We start from the raw sequence: 26,519 nt of genomic DNA on the forward strand, positions 1-26,519 counted from the left end.
CAGCCCAGGGAAAAGTTGCATGGGGAGAAGTTTGGAGAAAATCACCTGGAAGTTTTAAGAGTCCTCTCCCAGCAGAGTCACAGAGGGTATGCTTCATTCCCCCAGCATGAGTTGTGATAACACGTGTGAAGTATTGTCTACCAGAGACTGAGACATGAGAATTGCTTGAACCTGGGAGGTGGAGGTTGCAGTGAGCTGAGATCATGTCACTGCACTCCAGCCTGGTTAACAGAGTGAGACTCTGTCTCAACATGAATAAATAAATGTAGTGTAGCCTAAGGGTACGGTGTTTCTAAAGTCCATAGTCGAGTACAGTCATACCCTAGGCCTTCACATTCACTCACCACTCACTCACTCACTGGCCCAGAGCAACTTCCAGTTCTGCAAGTTCGAGTTACAGTAAATTTCCTATACAAGTGTATTTTTTTTTTTTGTCTTTTATACATATTTTTCTTTTCTTTCTCTCTTTTTTTCTTAGACAGAGTCTTGCTTTGTTGCCTAGGCTGGAGTGCAGTGGTACGTTCTCACCTCACTGCAACCTCTGCCTCCCAGATTCAAGCGATTCTCCTGCCTTAGCCTCCCGAGTAGCTGGGATTACAGGCACCCACCACCATACCCAGCTAGTTTTTTTATTTTTATTAAAGATGGGGTTTCACCACGTTGGCCAGGCTGGTCTTGAACTCCTGACCTCAAGCGATCCGGCCACCTCGGCCTCCCAAAGTGCTGGGATTACAGGCTTTGGTACCTTTTCTATACTTGGATCTATTTATATATGCAAATACTTAGCATGTATTACAGTTACCTACAGTATTCAGTACAGTAACATGCTGTACAGGTTTGTAGCCAGGAGGAATAGATTATACCATAGAGCTTAGATGTGTAGTAGGCTAGATCATCTAGGTTTGTGTAAGTCACTCTGTGATGTTTGCACAATGAGGAAGTCACCTAACAATGCATTTCTAGGAACATCTCTTCGTTGTTAGGTGCTGCATGCCTGTAGTTGTACCCACTGCTATGACTTACTACAATGAAAAGATACAAAGCAAAATCAGCCCAGGGAAAAGTTGCATGGGGAGAAGTTTGGAGAAAATCACCTGGAAGTTTTAAGAGTCCTCTCCCAGCAGAGTCACAGAGGGTATGCTTCATTCCCCCAGCATGAGTTGTGATAACACGTGTGAAGTATTGTCTACCAGGGAGGCTCCTTAGAGACTCAGTGCCAGAATTTTCACTGGGGGCTGGCCACGTAGGCACTCTCTGCCTGGCATATACCAAGATTCCAGACTCCCAGAAGGAAAGCAGGTGCTCAGCATAAGCCACACTGTTTGCACAGACTGTTTGAAAACAGAGAGTCACTCTTACCAGAAAATATTGGAAACCCCAAAATCCATGTTCCCAGGCGTCAGCTGAGGCCCAGCCCTACAGGAAGGGCTTTCAGAGGATGCCAGTCTCTGGCTGGAGATGTTAACTCTTTTCTGCATGGCTAGTAAGTGGCAGGACCAGGATTTGAACCCAAGCAGTTTGGCTCCGGAGCCCTGCTCTCAGGCACTGGGCCACACCACCTCCCAGAGAGCCAGACTCCTGCACAGGAGAGATGAAGAGAAAGCACAAGGCTGGCATTAGGCGAGTGTTCAGTTTAGTGGGGCGGTCAGGTGCACTGGTAACAAGTCTTCCTGGTAGCCTGTGAGCTCCTGGCGGGGAAGGCCATGTCGGATCCGCCCGTGTCCCCCACTGTGCGGTACCTTGTAGGTGGCACACAACAGGTAAATATGCCGTGATTGAGCTTATTGTCGTCAACGACGATGATTGCGGCTCAGGAGGAGGTGGTTGGTCGCTGTATGAGTGTAATGAAAGGCAGAGAATGCTCATGTAAGGGTATTTCTGAGCTCTTCCCTGCGGCCGCAGGCTCACTTGTGGATGGAGTTGAGCCATGCTGAGGTCTTCCAGGCTTCCCGTCACCTGCATGTTGCCTTCAGGAGAAAGAGCAATAGTTGCCCCTTGGGATGCAGACCTGTGGATGCAAGTCCTGGCCGTGGAGCTGGGGCTGGATTTCAGCCACACCAGCCGCCAAGACAGGTGTCCCTAGGCTGTGGACCACATTCAGGGAGCTCCCTGTTGAGTGGGGAGAGGAGGTGTACGCACAGGGTGGCCCTATGGCGTTGTGTGGGCCCAGCAGACCCTTGGATCATAAGGCCTGGCTTTGAATCCCTGTCCCTCCACTGATTGCATGTGACCCTGGGCACGTCACTTACCTCTGAGGGCCTCAGTTTCCCCAACTGTGAAATGAGAGTAATAACAATATTCACTTCATAGGATGGTTGTTGAGGTAAATGGATCAAGGGATGTAAAGTACTCAGCACAGTGCCCGGCACTGTGACGGCTCCATAAACGTCAGCTGTTGTCGTCAGCAGTATTATTACTATTATTTACACATGAGAACAACACAGCTGTGCCAAATGTTCTGTGATGCTGAAAATGAATGTTTTGCATCAGGGCCTCATGCTCCAGTGCCCACGGGGGCCACACAGGTGCTATAAGTATATGTCAGGCTCAGTGCAAGATTCTAGGAAGTAATGGAGTGTGCGGCAGCATGGACACTCGGGTTGCCTGTCACCTACCATCCCCACCCTCACAATGAGGCAGTACATGAAAAAAAAAAGACCGAAGAATGCACAGCACTCACTGAGTTTGTGAGTTTGTGACCTGAAATATAGATTGCTTGTACCATGGACACTGACAGCAGAGAGAGAGGGAACTCCATGGGCTGGGTGGACTGGCAGGCTTCCTGGAGGAGAAAGAATTCAATTAGGTCTTGAAGGTAAAATTTAATTAAAGTTGGAGAACGGGCAGCGGAAGATCTGACTTCTAGGTTAAGCCAGTGTTGACTGCTGGTCAGGCATGAACCAAACACTACTGGGTGACACATACATAAGGGTGAGGCAAGGCCATGGCAGTCATAGCAAGTGTTCCAGCAGGGCTGACGGGGGGACCTGAAGAGATAGTGGAATTACACCAGACAGGTGTAATGGTGATGAATAGGATGAGCTTGCCAGGAGGGTGGCAGCACCCCTGACATTTGCATCAGGCAGTTTAAAAATACAGGGTAAAGACGTGAGGCTTCCATTGTGTAAACAGAGATTCTGCCGCATTTGGGAGCTACCCCATTATCTCCTTAATTTCCTGTTACTTTCCTGAGGGTGAAACTGACACATGTCAGCCAAGGAAAACGAGTCCCCAAGAAATTGTTTCTCATTTTTTCTCAAGAAGTCATCTTCCCCTTTCTGTCCCCTGGATGAGAGTACTGTCTTTTTGAGAGACAATAAGAATCACACATTGAATGCAGGTCTCAGATGGCACTAGATATCCCCTTCTGTGTTCATCACATGTGCCCATGAAAGAGCCGGGTACTGTGCTGGGCACCAGGAGAACAGGTCACAGTGTTCTGCTGCCAGGATCTCAGGTCTAATCAGAGAGACATTTAAACCAATTGTGATGGTACCCCAATTCATTTAGAGTGCAATTCCAATAGTAATTTTGTTGTTGTTCTTGAGATGGAGTTTTGCTCTTGTTGCCCAGGCTGGAGTGCAGTGGCGCGATCTCAGCTCACCGCAACCTCTGCCTCCTGGGTTCAAGCAATTCTCCTGCCTCAGCCTCCTGAGTAGCTGGGATTACAGGCACCCACCACCAGGCCCAGCTGATTTTGTATTTTTAGTAGAAATGGAGTTTCACCATGTTGGTCAGGCTGGTCTTGAACTCCGGACCTCAGGTGATCCACCTCAGCCTCCCAAAGTGCTGGGATTACAGCCGTGAGCCACCACACCCAGCCTCCAATACTAATTTTAATGGGACTTTAGAGGGGATGTGAAAAAAATCATAGTTTCATCTGAAAATATAAATTATGAACCCAGATGGGAAGGTTTTGAAAATGAAGAGTAATTTGGGAGGTTTACCCTAGCAGATATTAAAAATATTACAAAGCTACATTAATGCAGCATTTGACTGCTACAAGAAACATCAGACCAATGGAACAAGAGATAAAATCTACACACACATCTATAAATATGTTTTAAACCAATGGGAGAAGGAGGATGTATCATACATGAACTTGGTAACAACTGAATGGGTCTTTTGAAAGATAAAGATGAATTTCCTAATTAGATTAAAATCTAAGTAAATATAACAATTTATAAAAAGTAAATATGGGCTAATAGGATATGATCTGGAGAAAACGGTGGATTTAGGTACACATAGTTACAAACTTTACATTTAAAAACAGCACTCAGATAAGTGAAAAACTTGGGGAAATATTTGTAATATACATAAGAGACAAAAGATTCATGTTTTTAATATGTAAAGAGCATCTTTTTTTAATAAAGAACATCTTAACATTAATTTATGAGAGATGGAATGCCACAATAGCTAGCTGTCTACGATATGAGAATCTCCCAAAGACGAGGCTTACGAGATGCCCTTGAAGCACAGTGGTGGCCCGTGTCACTCTGTAGGCAAAATCACATGGCCGTGAGTTGGATTTGTAGGCCTGGGGGTTTGTACACAATTGCACGTTATCATTTTTGCCTTCTCTGTGGACATTCTAACCATTGCCCTAATCTGCATTTCTTGTTTTGATTATTGCTCCAGCCTCCTATCCTTTCTGCCTCGTTTTCCTCCCTACCCAGCCCATTGTCCACGCTGGAGTGGTCTTGCCTAAAACACAAAGCTGCCTGCTTTCTATTCTTGAGGGGCCCCCATTCAGGATCCGTCAGGAAAGCTGACCCCTGCTAACCATCTCCCAGGGCCACTGGGTGCCTTTGTTTTCTATTACGCTCTGGTTTTGCACATCCTGTTCTTATCTTACCTGTTCTTTGGGCAACTTGTAAACCTCCTTCTGGACCCTGACCAGCGTCTGCACACTGTGATGCCCTAGCCCTCCCCTGGCCAGCTAGTTGTGCCCTTGGCTGGGGTCCTTTGCACTGGATCATTTATTAAAGCCTGGCACTGTGTGAAGTTGAGATTATTTCTCTGGATGGCACTTAATACATTTTTGTTGACATCAGAATAGAATTGTTGAACTGGAAGAGACCTTAAAGATTATCTAGTCCAACTTTCTCATTTTAGAGTAAAAACCTGTGGTCCAGAGAGGCTCTGGGAACTGGCCAGGTTCAGAACTCAACATCATTGCAGTCAGAATCATGCTGTGTGATGTGTTCTCTACTCCAGATGCTATTCGCTAGATTGGTAAATTAGCAAAGCTGCGTTGGTAAGTGTGATTGTCTCTGCCTGTGATTACCTTCGAGATCTCACTCTTGCCCATATTGTCAGCTGGGAGGCCAAGGGTCTCTTTGCCCTCAGGGCTGCCCCTCAAGGACTGTGTGACAAGGGCCAGCAAGCCACTTACCTCTCTGCTTCTTGGGTCTCAAGCTCAAAGTAAAAGATTTCAAGTAAATGATTCCTAGACACTGTTCTGGAGGAAACATTCATGTCATCTCCCGTGTTCATCAAGCATTTTCTGTGTTTTGAAGGGTTGGGTGGGTGGGATTTAATATAAGGCCACTGTGGGCATTTTGAAGAAATGTCCTCTTCTTACCACCACCCTCCACGTACAGAAAAGTTGGAAGAATAAAATAGCTTCATGCCATAATCCCACCAGCAGGGAGAACCATTGCTAACATGTTCACATCTCGCCATCCACAAGACTATGAATATATTTAGTATATAAGTGAAGTCAAACTCTGTAAACAATTCTTCATCATGCTTTTGTAACTTGGTGTTGGATTCTGAGCATTTAAAGCATTCGTTTTGAAAGGCCTGTTTATCCGGCATCGCTCTTCATAAATGCAGTGACAGAATGCATCAAAGGCATCTGCTCCTGCTAATATGTGATTAAAGGGTGGTAATCGCGGATGATTCTTTTCCAGAGACAAGAAGGAAAGTGAGGAGGACTCTGGGGGATGGGAAGCTGGGATAACCATCTCTTTTTCTTTATTCTTAGACAATGAGGTTTAAGGTAAAGATGCTCTTTGGAATCTGTACTTATAGTGATTCTCAGTGGAACTTGGCTGCAGCATGTTTAAAGGAATCTCAGAAGTATGATTAACATGGGGCTGATTCTGGTGCTCTCAGCCACTTCCGGTTCTGAACTCGTCACTGCAGCGGTGGGTCCCACCAGCATCCCGCCCCCCGAGCTGGATTCAGGGACATTGTTGGTTCCCGTGTCTGGCCTCTTACATATCCATTCCATCACGACACTCCGTTGACTCTGTCTCCTGATCTGTGCCCTTCCCACCAGCCAACAACAGTAGTAGTAATAGCGGCTCAGATTTACTGACTTCTGTGTACCATAACCCTAAACATTAGGCACTGTTTTTGTGTGTGTGGTAAAGTATACACAGCATAACATTTACTGTTATTGACAGTTACTACATTCACAGTGTTGTGCAGCCATCACCACTGTCTGCTTACAGAACATTTTCCCCACTCCGAAAGGAAACTTGGTACCCATTGGTGACTTCCCATTTCCTTCTCCCCCAGCCCCTGGCAAACCACTCATCTGCTTCTGTCTCTGGATTTGCCGATCCTGTACATTTCAGATAAGTGGAATCACACAGTACATGTCCTTTTGTGTCTGGCGTCTTTCACTTAGCATCACGTTTTCAGTGTTCCTCCATGTTGTAGCATGCACCAGAACTTCATTCCTTTTTATGGCTGAATAATATTCTATTATATGGATATACACATGTTCTTTATTCATCAGGATGTTTGGCTTATTGTGAACAGTGCTGCTGTGAGCATCGGAGTACAGATTTTTGTTTGAATACCTGTTTTAAATTATTTGGGGTGTATGCTTGGGGGTGAAATTCCTGGGTTGTATGGTAATTCTATTTTTAACCTATTGCCTATCAGGGCTGGGGAGACCCAGTCTCCCACAGTGTGGAAGGGAGTGGATCTAAGAGTTGAACCCCCATCAAAGGCCAAATTCCATGGTCCTTGCTGGCGTGTCCTGTTGCCTCCTGCAGCCTCTTTTCATGCCCCCCATTTCTCCCTTGGCATCCAGGTTTACCTTCCTCCAGGCTGAAGTCATACAGCGGCCAGAGTTGTCTTTCTAAAATACTGATCTAACTATGTTTCTTCATGGCTTAAAGCCTCTCAGTTGTTCCCCTGATTCCCTTAGGATAACACAGCAAATCCCTAACCTGCTCTTGAAGGCCCTGTCGGGCTGGGGCTGCTTCTCTTGCTGGCTTCAGGCCTTGTTCAGGCCAGTCCTTCTCCAGGCTCGCCCTCCCCCTGGCCCAGCTCATTCTCCTCTGCCCACTGGATCACCTCTTGGAAAGCCTTCTCCTGTCCTTTGAGCTAGGAGAGGAGCTCCCCTCCTTCCCCCAGTCCTCCAGGCTCCCCAGCCTCAGCCCAGACACACTGTGGCATCAGCATCTGCCTGCCTGTTCATTCCTCTGTGGGGCTGTGAGCTTCCTTGAGTAGGGCCTGGCTCTGGTTCCTCCTCATTCTTCCAGCACCCAGTACAGGGCTCCATTGACTCATTGAATTAACATCAGGAAAGTGTAGTGTCACATCAAAACACGGGGTCAAACCTGGCAGCCCACTTGATGTATCCACTTAAATAGAGAGTTTCAGGCAAACAAAATTATAGCAGACCTTGGTTTCTACACATGTGAAATGGATGTAAGAATTCTGCACTTAAAATACTGTTTGAGGCCAGGCGTGGTGGCTGACGCCTGTAATCCCAGCACCTTGGGAGGCCGAGGTGGGCAGATCATGAGGTCGGGAGTTCAAAATGAGCCTGGCCAACATGGTGAAACCCCATCTCTACAAAAAGTACAAAAATTAGCTGGGCATGGTGGCAGGCTACCTGGGAGGCTGAGGCAGGAGAATTGCTTGAACCCAGGAGGTGGAGGTTGCAGTGAGCCGAGATTGTACCATTGCACTCCAGCCTGGGCAACAAGAGCAAGACTGTATCTCAAAAATAAATAAGGTATTGTTTGAAATATTAAAAAGGGAATAAAGCCTGGTCTGTGGACAAAATTAAAATTTGAAGGGATTAGGAAGGCTTTTGGCCAGAGACTCAGGAGTTCCAAAATCCTGCCCTGCTACTACTCCCTCACCCCCAAAAGGTGAGCTGCATACTCAGAGTGGGAATGAAAGTGTTAACAGGGGCACAAACCCTTGATGGCTCGATGCAGGGCTACTGATAAAGGGCCAGCCTAGGAGAGGCAGGTGGGGTATGAAGGCCACTAGCCCCAACTGCTGGATGTGAGTCTCGGGTCTACTACTTACTCTCTCTGTGACCTTGGGCCATTTTAAAAACTTATTTCTACAATGACATTATAAAGTGGGGGTTAAAATAGTTCCCATCACAGAGTATTATTGTGGAGATTAAATGGATTAATACATGTAAAGCACTTGGATCCATCCCTGGTGCTTAGTATCTGCATAATACATGTTCTCTGAAATGACAATGGTAACGGTGATGCTGCTGCTGATGGTGTCATGATGGTGTTGATGGTGGTAGGCGTGAAGATGATGGTGCTGGTGATATTGATGATGTTGATAGTGATTGTGATGGTCATGGTGAAGATGATGGTGATGGGGATTTTGATAATGTTGATAATGATGGTGGCTATGGTAATGGTGGTGGTGGTCATGGTGGTGATGGTGATAATGAATTTGATGGTGATGCTGCTGATGATGGTGTTGATGGTGATGGGGATATTGATAGTGATGGGGATATTGATGATGTTGATAATGATGGTGGTGATGGTCATGGTGAAGGTGATTGGCATATTGATAATGTTGACAATGATGGTGTTGATGGTGATGGTGAAGATGATGGTGATATTGATGATGTTGATAGTGATGGTGGTGATGGCCAGTGTGAAGATGATGGTGATGGGGATGTTGATGATGTTGATAATGGTGGTGGCGATGGTGATGGTGGTGATGGTGATGGTGATGGTGGGGATGGTGATGATGAATTTGATGGAGATCCTGCTCATAGTGATCATGATGGTGTTGATGGTGATGGTAAAGATGAAAATGATGGAGATATTGATGATGTTGATATTGATGGTGGCGATGGTGATGGTGGTGACGGTCATGGTGGTGATGGTGATGATGAATTTGATGGTGATGCTGCTGCTGATGGTGATCATGATGGTGTTAATGAAGATGTTGATCATGATGGTGATGGTGAAGGTAGTGATGATGGGGATATTGATGATGTTGATAATCATGGTGGTAATATTAATGTTGGTGGTGATGATAGTGATGGTAGTGATTATATGGAGCCTCCTCCTTCTCATAAAATTACATATTGAAATCTTACTCTTCTTTGGTCATTCTTCACTGAGGAAGAAGATTGAAGAGTAGAGGCGTTGTAGGCAGGGCAGGACCTAACATAATTTAACAACACAGATAAATGAAGAAAGTGAGGGTCATGAGTGGGTTTGCCCCATGGAGGTAGGCTGTACCTAGGTTTGCTTGTCACTTGGTGTCAGTAAGCAGGAATTGTAAGAGAAGGGTGTGAAAGGTGATGGGATCTGCAGAACTGGCCCTGGTTTTTCCCTCTTGCTAGATCCAGGCTTCCATTCCCACAACTGTGTTGCTACTTTAAGCGTTGATCTAGACCCTGCTCCACTGAACTGCCCACAGTACCTCTACTCTTCAGTTTTTCTTGGCAATGCCCTTGTGGCCAAAGGAAAGTAAGATCTCAAGATGTGGATTTAGAAGCTGGAAGTGGAAAGAGGAAGAGATTTGAGGTAGCCTGACTCAGCTGTCCACTTCCACTTCATGAAGCAGGAGGGAGGGAGGCAGGGAGACAGAAGGGGAGAAGGAACATACGAGAGAGTTCTTTTCCTGCCTTTTACAGTAGAGTGATGCTGCCCATATGTAATGTCAATCATACAACTAACTTCTACCATGGTGTGGGAGATTAGGACTAAAAATATTTTAGAAAAACAGCCCCCTGGACAGTAAGTAGTGTCCAGCTCTAGTGGGACAGATGTAGACATTGGAGTCCAGCAGAACTAATTCTGTTTTAGCTGTGGACTTCAATTAATTTTTTAATCTCTTTGCATCTCCATTTGTTTATCAGTAGAACAGGGATGATATGTGTTCCACGGGATTACAGAAGATTGAATGAAGTAAAGTATATGAAGCATTGTGTTAGTGTCCTCAGGCTGCCATAACAAATCTCCACAAGCTTGGTACCTTAAAACAACAATTTAATTTTCTCACAGTTCTGCAGGCTGGAAGTCTGAAATTAAGGTGTAGGCAGGCAGGGCCACGCTCTTTATAAAGACCCTGGAGAAGCATCTTCCTTTGTCTCTTCTTAGCTTCTGGTGGCTCCAGAAATCCTTAGCATTCCTTGAAATCCTTGGTTTATAGCAGCATCACTCAGTATCTGCCTCCATCTTCACATGGCCATCTTCTCTGTGTGTGTCTACAAATGTCCTCTCCTCATGAAGACACAATCATTGGATTTAGGACTCACTGTGACCCAGTATGACCTCATCTTAACTTGACTACATCTACAAAGACAATTTCTAAATAAGGTCACATTCATAGCTATTGGGGTTAGGACTTCAACATGTCTTTTTGGAGAGCACAACTCAACTCAACTCACTACATTTGTCTAGCCCAGAGATTGGCGTTTTGTAGGTGACCAAAATTGTTAATCCCCTTTACCTCCCATTCCCTCTTCTCGAAGATGAAAAAACGATTAACAATCTTGAAAACAGATTGCTGATCTTTAGCTACTGTGTTCTTTTACAGACAGATTTTTTTTAGTTTCCATCAATATTTTGACATAACCTCCATGCAATGCTATTTATGTTTATTCACTTATCGATTTTTTTCTTGTCTAGTAGGTACACAATCAGGGCTTAGGGAGCAGAGGGACATGTCTAGAACAAATGGAGTACTTGGATTTCATTTTGGTGCTAATCAAAATTCAAGATTTAGGATCAGGAGGATGTTAGAGCAAGAAAACAGAATTGGTTCTCTGACAGTCTCTGATAACAGCCTCTGTGGACAGAGGCTGATTTATCAAAGGTGAGTTATAAGTGGCATCACACTTTGATTCAGGTTTCAATAAGCATTTGAACTGAAGCTCCTGTTTTTGACCTAACTTAGCTTTGACAATCTAGAAGGTCAGGGTGGCCTCATTGGTCTGTCAGAAAAAATGTAACCTTGACTACAGTCTGCACTGTGGCTGCAAGAATGAGGAATAGGCTAATTGTCTTCTAGCTCCTAAACAATATATTCGGTATCCCATGGTCTGGAGCCATTTTGAATTAAATTAATTGTCACAGGTTGGCTTTTCTGGAGAGAGATGCTGATGCAGAATTGGGGGTATAATATGCTTTCCATTGTGCAGAGAAGAGTTAGCATATCAAACTGAAGGCTGCTATCCTTAGAAAAGCTTTCTTACAAGATTGATCCTGGGCTGATGTCTGGAAACGTGGATTTCAGAATTCCCATCTTCTTAAAACTGCTAAGAGTGGCTCCCTGTGCCTGAACTGCTTTTTACACCTATAGTTTATGCTGACTACCTGCTGTTTTTCTTGGAGTATGAAATTTTGGTACATGCCAGGCACAGGGTGCCTGTGTGATCAGCCTCGAATAAAAACCCTGGACACTGAGTCACTAATGAGCTTCCCTGGTAGAAAATATTTCACATGAGTTGTCACAACCCCTCGCTGGGGGAATTAAGCACGTCTTTTGTGACTCCGCTGGAGTCTGGAAGCTTATGCCTGGTTTTCCTTGGGCTTTACTCCATTCTTCCCTTTTCTGACTTTGCTTTGTATCTCTTTGCTGTAATAAACCATACTTGTGGGTGGGATTGTATGCAGGTGGCCTTGGGGACCCTTGGTACAATCAGTGACCCCCTATGAAAGGAAAAAGAAAGGAGCAGGATTGAAAACAGGAAGAAGTTGGGTTGTGATTTGGGTTGACAAAGCCTCAGCAGTCTGGGTGATTTTCATCTATCAAATTTGCCTTACTTTTTTTTATAATCGTCATAATAATAGTAGTAATAATAATAATTATCTCTTATTACACAAGTAATACCTAGCCATTGCAGAAATATTAGAAAACAAGCATAAATAAGGTGGAAAAGCTCATCAAGAAATTACATTCAAATAAAATTCTGGAGGATTTTCTGTATAATTTACACATGTATATCTATATATGCACATTATTTTAGTGAAATGGAGATTATACTGTGTGTATTTTTTGCAAAGTTACATTAGTATATAAGTCTTTTTATATATTATTAGAAATGTATTCAAATATCTTCTTTTAAATGTTAAGATATTCAGAACTATAGGGAAAAGGGGGAAATCTTAAAAAGCACCCAGAAAACAAAAACAGATCCTTCTAAAAGGTCATCAGGCACACTTCTGTCAGAAGACAGTAGAGTGGCACCATCAACATTTTGAGGGAAAGTTATTTTAGCCTTGAATTATGTAGCCAGCCATACTGTCAATCAAACTGAGAACTAAGTGACAGCATTGCCAGATGTGAGAAAAGAACATCTTCTCTAAACAAACTTACTTGAGAATAAATAGATACTTAGGATACTTCATTAAAATAAAAAAGAATTATCCAAGAAAAAGGAAGAAATGGGATCCAAGAAACAGTTTTTCTTCAATGAGTAATGCTGTGACAATATAGAAGGCAGTGAAGAAAAAGAAAAAGCTCTCTATGATACCAGAAAACCTAGAAAGTAGCCAGGTCTGATTAGATCAGAAAGTCAGAGAACTCTGGAATGATGACTTTAAGAAAACGTAAATTTGACTCTCTGTAACAGATAGTATTATTACGAACATGGGTGTATGCTAGGAAGAAAAAAGATACGCCATGAAAAACTTCAGGAAAAACAAAATGTCACACAAGTAAGTGCTAATTCACATTGAAGCAAACTAAAAATGTAGCCTGATTTGGAATAATTGATAAAGTGTGAGAAAAGGGACTGAATTAGGAACATACTCCTTTGAGGGGCGGATATTTAGTGACACAGGATTGGATCCAATTACTTTACTCTGCAGTGAGCAACATTTGCCTAATCATAATAATAATATTATCTTTTAAAATTTGTAGTTGCTGGGATTAACCTATAAACAATAATCAGGATTGAATTCTGGTTGCAGAACAAAATATATATGCTATAAACTTAAAAAATGCTGGAAGGCAGAAGCAGGGAAGGAGGGGTGGGGGTAAATGTGGCCCACTAATCTCACCAGTCAGAAGACAAGAGATTTTCTCTAAATGTAATACCGTAAAAATTGGCGTTTAATTATTTAATCTAAAGTTATAGAGGGTAGCGGGAAGGTGAGAGTGCCATGGGTTCTTCCTCTGGCATCTGCAAAATTCTACCCATGATTCTCAGAAAATGTCACAGATCCCTAGTGCTTCCTTCGGATTATCGTGTATTTGATTTGGGAACTTAACATTATTGAGTGTCTGTGATGTGCTAGGCTTGCGGCTGGATGATGCTGTTGTGTGCAAATCACCATGCCTCAGGTCTTTGACAGTCTTGTCATGCACTGAGTGAGGAAATTCAGGCTCAGAGAGGACCAGCGAGGGCCTCCAGGTAGCCAGCTGGTAGCTGGCAGAGCGGGACTCAAATGCAAGTGAGTCCCCTGGCTCCCTGCTTGGTCTGCTCTGACACTCTATCATCTGTGTGGCCTGGGAGACATGCAGTCTGACCACGCATGAATCCTGCTCTCGTCTTGTCTCCACAGGTTCTGCCGCACCATGGCCTCCACGCAGCAGGATTCTTCATCGCCTTCCTCTTCTCCCTTGTGCTGACCTGGGCTGCCCTCTTCCTCATGGTTCGCTATCAGTGTCTGAAGGGAAACATGCTCACCAGACATCGGGTGAGTCTTCCCTGAGGGTGGTTTGGAAGGTGGTGGATGTCAGGTTGAAGTTCATCCCCCACTTCTGTGGGTCTCAGCCCTGGATCCCCACCAGCATCGCTGAGGGAGCTGTGCACAAAACCCCATGCCCAGGGCCCACCTCCAAAACTGATGTTTGTTCTGGGATGCATCCCCATCATTCTTTTTTTTTTTTTTTCTTAAGAGCCAGGGTCTTGCTGTGCTGCCCAGGCTGAGTCCAGTGGCAATTCATAGGCACAATCACACAACACTACAACTAGGAACTCCTGGGCTTAAGCAATCCTCCTGCTTCAGCCTTCCAGGTAGCTGGGACTGCAGCTACGCACCAACATGCCTGGTTTAGTCGTTTTTAAAATTTCTAACCAGCAACCAGGGGGAGAACCGCTGCAGCCATTACCCCATACAAAGCCCGTCACCCACATGCATCCCATCACCCCACGCGCATCCCATCACCCCACGCGCATCCCGTCACCCACACGCATCCCGTCACCCCACACGCATCCCATCACCCACACGCACCCCGTCACCCACACGCAGCCCATCACCTGAGACTAGAATTCCAATTCAAATAGTTTATGTGGGAAGTGATCCCAGGACATAAGGGGAGGGGGTGGGAAGAGAGGCAGAAAGGGAAGGTGGCTGTTAAAGGGTGTGTTTCATCAGGGACCTGGGTCCTGATGGACTTAGTCCTGCCCAGGGGCTCTGGAGGCTGGAAATTCCGCCCCAGCCTGTGTGAGGAGCCTGTTGCTCATTTTGTCCCTGCTTCTTGGAGGAAAGGATTGTCATTTCAAAATGAGGTCAGCCTACAATCTCCTTGGCGGGCAAAAGTGAGAAGAAAAACGTCCCATCTAATCAGACCTTGTACTGATTCTCCCAAAGCTGTTATCAGAGGAACTAAACGCACCCTGCTGCTTTGATGTCAGAGCAGGATTCATTTTCCAGAGATTAAGGCAGATCATGAGAACTGCACAGAGGAAAGCAAGAGTATGAATTTGATTTAAGGCCTGAAGACTTTGCAGTACCTTTTCCCTGGCGTCACAGAATGAACTCTTCTCACATTTTTCTTTATTTTTTTGCCAGCGTAGTGGTGGTCAGTGGCCTGCACTAAAACAGAAGGCAGCCTTCAGAGTTGGATTGGGGTCAAAAATCAACCGGGCTCTTTTGAGCTGTGTCACCTTCACTAACGTTATTTCACTTCTGTGGCCTCAGTTTTCCTATATGTAAAGTGGGAGCACCAACACTTCGTTGTTGTAACAGCTTCACGATAACACAAAGAAAGCACTGAAAATAATATCTGGCACAGGGACAAGAATTGTTAAAGGTTAGCTATAGCTATCATGCATTTTTGCAGAGTTAATGATGTTGGAGACAAAACAGATATATCTCTTATCCAATCAGAGGGTTGGGCTTAGTTATCTCTAATGTCACTTCCAGCTCACAATCCTATATTCTTTCTTTCTTTATTTTTTTGAGACAGAGTCTCACTCTCACCCAGGCTGGAGTGCAGTGGCACAATCTCGACTCACTGCAGCTTCCATCTCCTGGGTTCAAGCGATTCTCCTGCCTCAGCCTCCTGAGTAGCTGGGATTACAGGCGCCTGCCACCACGCCTGGCTAATTTTTGTATTTTTAGTAGAGACAGGGTTTCACCATGTTGGCCAGGCTGGTGTCAACTCCTAACCTCAAGTGATCCATCCACCTCAGCCTCCCAAAGTGCTGGGATTACAGGCGTGAGCCACCACGCCCTGCTCAATCCTATATTCTGATTAGAAACCAGCCAGGTCTCTGATGTCAAGGTCCACCATACCCGTTGTGAGGTTTCCTCTACCTGATAATGATAAAGATGATGATAGTGAAATATTTTATAGGTCTTACAGGTTGAAAAGTTCTTTCTGTCCATTGTTCCACTTTACCCACACAACATCCTCACGCAGGGCTATTGGAATTATGATCCCATTTCTTTGTAGAGGAAACGGAGGCTCGGGGACATTTGCAAAGGTTTGTCTGGGTTTACCGTGGTCACAGGGGTGGGGCTGATTGGGTGCTCTGACTGCAGACCCCTGGCCTTCCCTCCTGGCTTTCTCAGCACATGGAACTCACAAGAAAGCCCAATCAATTATTATTTCTGCAATTCTCCTGAAGGTTTGGCAGTATGAGAGCAAGCTGGAACCCTTGCCGTTCACCTCAGCTGATGGCGTGAATGAGGACCTTTCCCTTAATGACCAAATGATAGACATTCTGTCTTCCGAGGACCCTGGGAGCATGCTTCAAGCCTTAGAAGAGTAAGAATTCTAAATCCCATTATATTTTCACAGATGTGATGAATGTTTTAACGACAGTGACATAAGGCCAAACACTGAGTATATTTCATTCATTCAGTTAATCATTCGTCACTCTGTAGTCGTAATTCAACAACTGCTATGTACTGGATGTTTGGCGTCTAGGAAAAGAGGTGTAGAAGACATACTTCCTGCTTTAAGGAAGTCTGATCTAGTAGGAAAGACTGAAACATAAACAGAAGTGACCACAAAATTGGGTGACCACCATGCTAATGGGACGGTCAGGGCTGGCAGAGCACAGAAGAGGAAGTAATTACTTCTGAGAAAGTCATAGAAATGCTTCCCAGAGCAGGTGGCATTGAACTAATTATTTAAAATTGTTTTAAAATTTATTTTTAACTTTTAAGTTTAGGGATATGTGTGTAGGTTTGTTATATAGGTAAACTCATATCACAGGGGGTTTGTTGTACAGATTACTTCATCATCCAGGTATTAAGTCTAGTAGTCATTAGTTAAGAGGGAGAGAATCTGAATTGATTCTGAAAGCTTATGAAGAAGCTTTCCAAGTTGATTAAGCGTGGAAACAATTTTCAGACAGAGGAAAGAAAGGGCAGATGTAAGGATGTGAAAGGAGCAAGGTGCGTTTGGTGAGATGTCAGTAGCCAAGTGTGGCTGATGTGCAGATTGGGGTATTGAGTATAGAAAATAAAGAAGAGGCAGCAGGGGTGAGAGGCTAGACCAGGTGATGTGAGTGTGTGCTGAACTGAATTCATTTCTTCTTATGTAGTTAATGAATATTAACATCATACTCCCTATGTGCAATAGCAGATAGTGCCAGACACTGTTTAAGAACTTTACAGAACTAACTCGTATAATCCTCTTAACAAGCCCATGAAGTAGGTGTTGCTCTCTGTAACATCTTATGGATGAGAACTTGAGAGAGATCAAGTAACTTGCCCAAGGGCATATAGTAGTAAATGATAGGGTCAGGTTTTAAACTCAGGTCATCTGCTCCATGGTCCAGGCTCTTAATCATTGTCCAAGATTTCTCCTGGATGGACACGTGGGTCACAGTCTAATAGGTAACCTTAACTAGATAAGGTTCATCAGCATGGTCTTGCCGTTCCTTCTTTCCTTTCATCAGATATTTAAGATGACTTCTTTATATTTTCTGTAATTTTCCTTTTTTTTTTTTGCCAAAAATCTCAATCTTATTTTTTTATTTACTCCCAAACAAAATTATTTTGAAGTCTCTGACTGAAGACATTATTATCTATACCCTCATTCTGTGTCTGTTATCTAGAGTACCACTCAGTTTTTGATCATATTTTCTTGTCTCGTATCTCTGTGTATTTTTGATTATGTGCTAGACATTGTATAGGAAGTTGAGAAGACAATCTCAGGGCGAGGGTGATGTTATCTTCTTCTGAGTGGCTAGCAACATAATTATGGATTATATTAATCCAATCAGAGATTGAGATCATTCAAAGCTGGGCTTCATTTCTCCCAGATCAAATTCTTATTTGGTATATCTGATTATTTTTATTTTAACATTCTTTGCTTTCTTGTTAGACTGCTGATGATTAATAATGGGGCCAAATGTGAACCCTTCAAATTGGATTCCATTTATAGGAAACCTTTTTTATTCTAGATTAAAGGTGTGTGGCTTACTGTCCACTCACTACCCACTGGAGGATAATTTCTGTGAATTTGGAATCATCAAGATGACAATAAACTGTAATGCCTTATGTTTTCAGATAAAATACCTTATGTTTATGTCGCATTTAGAAATGTGCACACCCCTTATTTAATTTGGTGCTCATGTCACACCCCTTATTTAATTTGGTACTGCTTTTTGGTATGGCATCTTATTTTCAGTGTTTGATAGTTGAGGTAGCTGAGGCTCAGCTAGGCTGAGAGGTTTACCCACAGTGATACATGTAGTGAGTGAAGAATGGAACTTGAGCTTCCTCACTATTTAGGCTCAGGCACATTTATATTTTACAGACTTTCTCTGAGCCTGGTTTTCTTATCTCTCAAATGGGGAACCCATAACCTAGAGCCTTGTGATACTGTCATGTGTAATGATGTGAAAGAGACTTGTGATGGGGATGCATCCTTATGGTGATAGCTGCCTGTGAGCCCTGGTCAGATTAGCAGACCCTAAAGAGAAGTGGTCAGGGTGATTAGCCCTTCCTTGAGTCTTTCTCAAGAGAATTGAAAGCATACTGAAAATGGGAGACCTGGGAAGCAAAACTGAGCAGCTTCCTGATCCTATCTCCCTGGGTCCAGGAAATGGTGTCCTGTGACACAAAGTGGCAGATCCTAGGTAGAACCAGAAATGGCTCTGCCTCATCCTTTTCAGGAGCAACTACTTACTGGCCTGAGAGAAGAGCTCTGCTATGTCTGACTGATGCCACTTTGTGAGCTCAGTGACTGTTCTCAGAAGAAAGGGACTCTCCTCTTTTTTGAATGGCTGCTCCTTCCTCACTGAGTGCCTGGTGAAGAGCCAAGCCTGGAGCCTCGTAAGTGCAGGGCTGACCTTGCACCAAGAGGGGAGTCAGGGCTTGTTAATCCATTTCTGGGTGCCAGAGTTGTCTGGCTTGGTTAATTAAGCCTTGTGCAGCCATCCAGATGCCATTCTTCGTTTTCACTTAATTCCCTAATCAGAATGCCAAGGATTACAAATTAAAATTTGCCACCTTGTCTGAAGTAGTAGGGAGAAATGGACGAGCAATGGGAGGCGAAGTTATTGGCAGAGGTTCATAAATGTCACTTATTATATTAAGTGGTGTGAGCAGCTAATTATCAAATGATTTCAGAGCTAAAAGTCTGTTTTCTTACAAAACATGAAAATGAAAACTAGAGTGAAATGATTTGGATCATGCAATCAGCACCTGGATATTTAATTTGCAAGTGTGTGGTACTCTATAGCCTTCCGACTAAAGTAATTAATACTTTAAAATAGGAAAGTATTAATCCTCCTGTCTTTGTTTTTTATTCAAAAAGTGATGGGGCATAAGAAGCCCAGTCTTTCTTTATCCCTACATTATATGAAATTATAAGCAGCTGCTGCAGTTTGCCAGTCCTGATGCTTGAGTACAATAGGAATGTTGAAGTTTATAATGATTTTGTTCTTGTACCTCTGGAATTTTATATTCATTTCTCTTGGGAGCTTGTCTTATTTTGCCTGAAGAGTGTTTAGCATTGATTATCAAGCATGCACCGAGACTGTTCAGCTTGTGAGCTAAATTCATTCCTCTCTTCCTCTCCCCCAGCTTCCCATCCTCCCTCCTGTCCCAACATTCAATATTTATTGAACGCCAATTCAGTTTCAGGCATTGTGGTTGGACACTAGTTTTAAGAACCCAGCCTTTTTTTTTCAATTATAGCATTGCCAATTACTTTTAATCTTTCCATCTTGCTGTGTAGTCCTGCTTAGATGCTCCCAGAAAGAAAATGTCACTCAGAATGGCAGAAGCTTAGTATGCATGGAAATCTGTGATACACTCTGCACTAAAAATAGCATTTTTCTCTGGCAGATCAGTTATCCCATTTGTAATTCTAACATGAAGCTTAGCTGGGATTCGAAATATGCCATTAGGTGACTTGATTGCCCTCTCGTTTCAAGCCCCATCAGAGCCGTAACTTTGCTCTATCCTGCTGAGTTATTTTTGACAAAGAGCATTTCCTAGGTGTGCGTGGTGGTTTATCTTTTACATTGCTTATTCATAGGCTGTCTCTTACAGAGAGGATTTGAGGAAGGAATATTTCCTTTGATTTTTATCAGGCTCCTTGACCGTGGTTATAATGGAGGTGGACTCAGTCCCAGCACATGCTGGGACCAGGAGGAGGGAGGAACTGGGCAGGACTGGCTGGTCCTGGAAGCTTCTAGGGGCATGGAGTGCCGAGCGTGTTTTAGCTCCAGCCTTACTCTGGGCCTGACCACTGCCACACACCTCTCGCCTGTGATCTTATTTAATTCTCACCACTCTCTCGTTTTAGATCAGGAAGCTGGGGTTCAGAAAGGTTTATTGGTTTTTCCCTAAGGTCACACAGATAGTAATGGATTTGGCTTAGGCCTGAGTGTTTTCAATCTTTTCTTCTATTGACCGAACAGCTTTTTGAAAAGACTGAGCTTAGATTTTTCAGAGTCAAAGAACATAAGACAAAAAAAGAAGTTCAGATCTATGTCTGTTTCCTCTATTATTAGAACGAGCTTAGGACTCTTTCTGGATGCTACCAACATTGCTTCTAAACTATCTCGAAATTGTGTTTGTACAAAGTAAGTGTTCCATGAGTATTTGTCAAATTGAGGCTTTTAAATATGTGTGTTTAGTAGTTTTTTATGTGCCAACCATATGGTATATTTTTACAACTACTACTCTTTTTATTCTTTGTAAACACTTTAGAGAAATGATTTTGTTCCTCATCTCTAAAAACCTGAAGCCCAGGAAATTAAACAACTCATCCAAGGTTCTTTGTTCACTTGTTCTTTGATTGGGTTGCTGGTTCATGCATGCAGTACTTTTTAAAAAAGCAATTAATGGATTGATGAATCCAACAGATTCTTGCTGAGGTCTCCTTCTGCACCAAGCACTGTGGTAGATCCAAGACTCTTGTTTGGCGGACACTAGCAAGTAAGAGTCTTGGTTTTTGTCCTTATTGAGCGTACACAAGCAAACACAACCCCATGCGCTGGTAACTCTTTGATTCTACACTATGGTCAGAGCTATGACGGGGCAAGGGGCTCTGTTAAAGAATCTTGGAGAGGACTCTTCTAAAGGAGGCTTGTTAAGCTGAGAGCTGGTGATGAGCGTTTTGGAGTGGGCAGCATGCACAGGAGGTGGGAAGGGATGTGGACATTTGAGGACCCAAAAAAGGACCAGGCCAGGGTGGGAGGTGTAGAGGGCACAGAGATTGAAGAGTCATCAGAGCCACTGAGGGGCCTTCCCTACAGCAGCACTGCCTCCATTCTTTATCCTGAAATTCTAATTTTCTTCACAACACTCAAGGCTGCCGGAAACTACCTCTTTTTTTTTTTTTTTTTTTTTCAATTAATGTTGTTGTATTTCATCTTACTCACCTGAGCAGTAAGTTCTGTGAGTGCAGGGACCTTCTGTCTTGCTTGCTGATTCATCCCCAGTGCCTCCAACAGTGCCTGGCACAGTAGGTGCCTCTACACAATGGTGTTCTTGGTGGAAAGTCGCCTGCAGAGAAAATTTGAGGCTATAAGATACATGATAGCAAAGATTAGGAGGAGGTGCAGCATTACTCAAACCAGAAGACAACACAACATGTTTCCAGATGTGATGTGGCTCTTCAGGCTACCCAGCTTCCTCCAAGGATGTCCTGTGGCTGGGACACTCTTGCAGGGAGATTCTGTTTGATGGAAGGACTGGACAGGAGTTGGGCCATCATCTATCATGGTAGGAAGGACGGCAGAGTCTGTGTAGATGCAGCAGGTGTGTGGCTTGGGGAGGGAACATGGGATGAACCTGTCAGATGCTTCTCAATGAAGTTCAAGGTAAGGACAGCAGGGGAGGAAAAGGCGGGAATGTAAAAAGTGTGAAACAGTCCTGACCATGGGGAAGTGGCTTACTAGAGAAACCCAGACTTGCCGAGCAGCATGGAGTGCCCGTGTGAGGCTGGTGGGCCTCCCTGCCTGGACGAGGTGCCTTCCCCTGCAGTGGTCTCAGTGGTCTGGATGGAGGCATGGAGGCCACTGGCAGGCAGGGCATAGAGCCCAGTGGTTAAAACCCAGGCCTGACTGCTGGGGTTGAGTCCCATTTCTGCCACTTACCATGTTGGTGACTCCAGTTGCCTTATCTATACAATGCGATGCAGTGCTGACCTCATCCCGGTGCCAGGACAAGAGCTGAGCTGGAGAGCTTCTCCAGGTGAGAGGGAGAGGGATAGGGACTTAGCTGTATTAGTATCCTGTGGCTGCTGTAACAAATCACTCTGACCTTGGTGTTTTCACGTAACAGAAACTCACCCTGTCACTGTTCTGGAGGCCAGAGTTCCCAGTCAGTTTCTCTGGGCTGAAATCAAGGTATCAGCAGGGCCATGCCCCCTTCAAATGCTCTGGGAGGGTTGTTCCTGCCTCTGCCAGCTTCTGGGGCTTCCAAGGCTGCAGCACTTCGTGGCTTGTGGCCAACTTACTTCTGTCTCTGCCTGCACGTGACCTCCCCTTCTTCTGTGTGTATGAAATCTCCCTTTGCCTCTCTCTTAGGAGGCCACTTGGGACTGGATTTAGGGCTCACTGGATAATCCAGCATAGTCTCCTTGTGTCAAGATCCTTCACTTAATTATATCTGCAAAGGCCCTTTTCCCTTAGAAGGTCATATTTCCAGGTTCCAGGAATTAGGGCTGGAAATCTTTGGGTAGAAGTGATCACAATATCTCAAGAGGATGAGGAAGGAAGTGGAGACTTGAGGGACCTCGAGAAGAAGTGAAAGGAGGGTGTCAGTCGGTTAGAGGACTCGATGGGGTGTGTCAGAGAATGGTTTATGGAATGTTTCTGAGGAGCTGAGGGGTCTTCTTAGACACTGGCATGCTGGGAACAGTTACCTGTCCATCAGCAATGGTTGGTCCAGGGCTCAAACCCAGGTGTTCTGTCTCCAAGGCCAGGACATCCTCTGGTGCTTCCTGGCTGTTTGTGGACCATTTGGTGGAGATTCTTCTTAGATCATGCAAGAGGAGACTCACAAAGAGGGAAGAGCCTAAGGTCTGAGTGGAAGCAGCTCTTCTCTGAGTCTAGAATGCAGCTCGCCCACCTCCCCCACTTCCCTCAGAGTTGAGCGGGATAGACCTGGTTCCTTGCACATGGCAGATGCTCACGAAATAGTTCTGGGATTGAACCATCTCACTTCATGACCTGTTGTGATATATTCCACTGGAGATCGTTGTGGGGTGGTGGTCAGTTTTACGAGGCCCATAAATAATGCCCCTCTCTTTCCCTTCCAAGTTCTAAGCTGTTTTGAAACTCTGTTCTCCCTCCCTCCCTTCCTCCCTGCCTCCCTCTCTTCTTCCCTCCCTCCATTCCTTCCTTCTCTTCCTTCCGTTTTTTTTTTACATGTGGATTAAGCATTTGGTCCATGCCAGGGGCTGTGTATGCGTGCTCTGCCTCTGAGGCTCTCAGCACAGTCTGTGATGCTCGGATTGTGTCTGTTTCCCACACCAAACCCTGTCCCTTGGGTGGCGCAGGCCTGGCGGTACCAGGTGAACCTCAACCAGCATGTTTGGGCTGGGTCTAAAGGGCCATTAGGACTTGTCAGAATGTGTGTGAGGCATTTCCAGCAGAGGGAACGAGTGCCAGAGGAGAGACTGCAGGAGGCTGGACATACAGGTGGTGGCAGGGAAGAGGCCTTAGTCTGTGAAAGGGGGTCCTCGTGGACCCTTGAATCCCTCCTCACTCCAGCCCCATGATACAGATAACCTGTGTCTAGGCCCTTCTACCTTTCTGGATGCATCAGTATCAGAGTTCACCTGGAGCACCAGATGGCTGGCAGGAGCAAAGGTCAGCTACGATGGACAGTAGCCCTATCCTCAAACCTGATCCTTGCTTCTGGATTTCCTGAGAGGTGGCAGGTTCCTGTGCAGCACCCGAAATGATGGGGTTCTTATGGGGTTTGTAAAGGGGTCACTGGAGAGCAGAGCAGAGGGAACGCCTGCTGGGTTCCCACGGCAACTCTCGCTGTCATCTGCCAGCAAGGTGAGGATTTCTTGAGGAGTTCTGTCTGAAAAACACCTTCTGTTCTTTTGGCAAGTGTTTACTGTGCTCTCCCTCAGCGCTAGGCATGATGTAGGCTGGGTGCCAGGGAGGAAGCCAAGAAAAGCAGGGAGCCTCTCAATACCCACTGTCTGCAGGAAGAGAAGACTCATGTGCCAAGAAGCATGGTGCAGCGTACAGCGCGAGGTGGAACCAGCATTGCAGTGGCAGCTTCCACCCCACCCATGACACTCAGCATGTTTCTCACTCTGTCCCCAACTGCTCGTTCTGCTCAGTTATGGCCAGCGGGGCCTGACTCAACAACAGAGTGGCTTCCTTCAGCGGCCTGGAATGGTGCTTACACCCCTGGACACGGATTAACCGTGACCCACATGCCCAAGCCAAGCCTGGGTTCCAAGTTTCCTCAACGGCACAGTCCATAGGATTCTCCTTACTCCAGGCACAGTGTAGAATTCAGAAAACATCAGCAAAACTCCAGCCACCCCCGCAGTGATGCCCCTGGGCTCCTGGCCTGCACTGCCATTGCCCACCAAGGATTGGAGGAAACCCTTGGAAATGCAAGGAAAAGGCAGGTGGGCAGAGTCGCCTTAGGGAACGGAGAAGCTGACTGCTAAGTTGAAACCTCAAGGATGTAAATGCAAGGGAGAGGCGTCTCCAGTGAGAGGTCCCCTCTGGCACTGTGGATTCCAGAACCCGGAGAAATTCATGTGTGCCCTCCTTCTTCTCTCAAAGAGGAGCTTCTGAGAGACCCCATCTCAAAAACTGCCATCTCTGCCAGGGGGCCTTCCCTGGGCTCCAGGGCTGACTCCAGGCCCCCTCTTCTCCGTATAGGATATATAGGCTGTTTTCAACCTCTTTTTTTTTTTTTTGAGACGGAGTCTCACTTTGTCACCCAGGCTGGAATGCAGTGGCACAATCTCGGCTCACTGCAACCTCCGCCTCCTAGGTTCAAGCGATTCTCCTGTCTCAGCCTCCTGAGTAGCTGGGATTATAGGCGCCCACCACCACCTGCAGCTAATTTTTGTATTTTTAGTAGAGATGGGGTTTCACCATGTTGGCCAGGTTGGTCTCGAACTCCTTGCCTCAGGTGATCTGCCTGCCTCGGCCTCCCAAAGTGCTGGGATCACAGGCATGAACCACCATGCCCGGCCTGTTTTCAGCCGCTCGTTTCAAGTTCCCATTGCAGCTCCAGATTCTTGGCATCTCAGTGCTGAAGAGAGGGTGGGCCTCGTTTGTAACAGGCACGCATTAAGGAGTCCAGCTGTACTTTTTGTTTACGTAATAGATTATTTTTTAGAACAGTTTTAGATTTATAGAAACATTGAGACGAGAATACGGAGTTCCCATATCTCCCAGACCCCGTTTCCCCTAGTACTCATGTCTTATATTAGCATGCTACATTTGTTACAGTGAATGATCCAATATTAATACATTATTATTAGCTAAAGTTCACAGTCTGTTCAGATTTCCCTAGTTTTTACCAAATGCCCCTTTTCTGTCCAGAGGAAAAGACTTTTTACCATGGCCTTACCTTTCCTAGGGGAAAGAGCATTGTCCCAGCTCATGAGTTAAGAGCTAACCTGAAGATAAAGCAGTTTACACCTTCCCAGGAAAACAGAATCTTAGAATATGGATACTGCAAAGGATCTTAGTGGTCATCCGGCCCAAATTCTTGGCTACAGCAGGAATAGTCTCTGGTATGCCTAATAGATGGCCAACCCATTTCTACTTGGATATTGTCATGGATGGAGAGGGACTGCAGTCCCTTCAGGGTTGCTGTCATGGGTGGAATTGTGTCCCCTCACAAAGCTATGTTGAAGTCATAACTCCTCGGACAGTGACTGTAACCTTATTTGGAAGTGTAATCTTTGCAGTTGTAACCTCACTAAGGTGAGACTATTAGGGTGGGCTTTGATCCAACATGACTGGTATATTCCTAAGAAGAGGGAAATCTGAACATAGACACAGGATGGACCCCATGTGAAGAGAGGCACACACTGAAATGATGCAGCTACAAGCTAAGGAATACCAAGGGTTGCTGGCAGCACCAAGTTGGCATGGAACGGATCCTCCCTCACAGCCCACAGGAGGAACCATCCCTGCCAACACCTTGACTTTGGACCGTTGGCCTCCAGAACTGTGAGGGAATAAATGTTTGTTGTTCTAAGCCATCCAGCTGATGGTACTTGGCTACGTAAGAAAGTACCCTACGAAACAAATACATCTCCCTAAGCCACATCTTCTGAACCAGAACCTGAGAGCAGGCCTAGGGAGCTGCATTTTATATCTTCAAATCATTCTGGTCATTCTGATGCTTAATAGTTTGAGAACTTCTGCAGGACAGCAGAGTACCCCAATGATGCATCCTCTAGTTTGATGCATCCTCTAGTTGGTTCTGAGTTGAGTCACAAGAATCCTCGTCTAAGGCTGCAGACCCTCCCTGCCATCTCCCTCACCTTGGGGTTTTTATCCACCAGCAGCTCCAAGCCCTTGCTGGCTGGAGGATGCTCCTGAGGACGTTAACTTCCTGGCACAGCTGCCTACCGTTTGCATGAGCTGACACCTTCGTCTCGGCCTTCTGGTCTCCGAGCTGTGAGGT

At 45.1% G+C, this 26,519-nt stretch overlaps 1 protein-coding gene and 1 long non-coding RNA gene across 7 annotated transcripts in view; one reads left to right on the forward strand and one right to left on the reverse strand.

The window, feature by feature from the left end:
• The window catches only part of EVC2 (EvC ciliary complex subunit 2), a 145,887-nt gene that overhangs the window by 34,038 nt on the left and 85,330 nt on the right, over positions 1–26,519 (forward strand). For all 6 annotated transcript variants that reach the window (XM_063619376.1, XM_055245654.2, XM_063619377.1 and 3 more), the window contains exons 8-9: positions 13,755–13,889; positions 16,049–16,188. In XM_063619376.1, the coding sequence (XP_063475446.1) occupies positions 13,755–13,889; positions 16,049–16,188 (275 nt within the window). The remainder of the gene's footprint in view (positions 1–13,754; positions 13,890–16,048; positions 16,189–26,519) is intronic.
• On the reverse strand, positions 1,384–25,614 carry LOC129464440 (uncharacterized). Its single transcript, XR_008651594.1, has 3 exons — positions 25,452–25,614; positions 21,272–21,395; positions 1,384–1,578 (listed from the first exon to the last, which is right to left on the reverse strand). It is a non-coding gene; the product is annotated as an uncharacterized lncRNA (long non-coding RNA).

The sequence above is a fragment of the Symphalangus syndactylus genome, chromosome 16, assembly GCF_028878055.3.
Source record: "Symphalangus syndactylus isolate Jambi chromosome 16, NHGRI_mSymSyn1-v2.1_pri, whole genome shotgun sequence".
Classification (NCBI taxonomy): Eukaryota; Metazoa; Chordata; class Mammalia; order Primates; family Hylobatidae; genus Symphalangus; species Symphalangus syndactylus.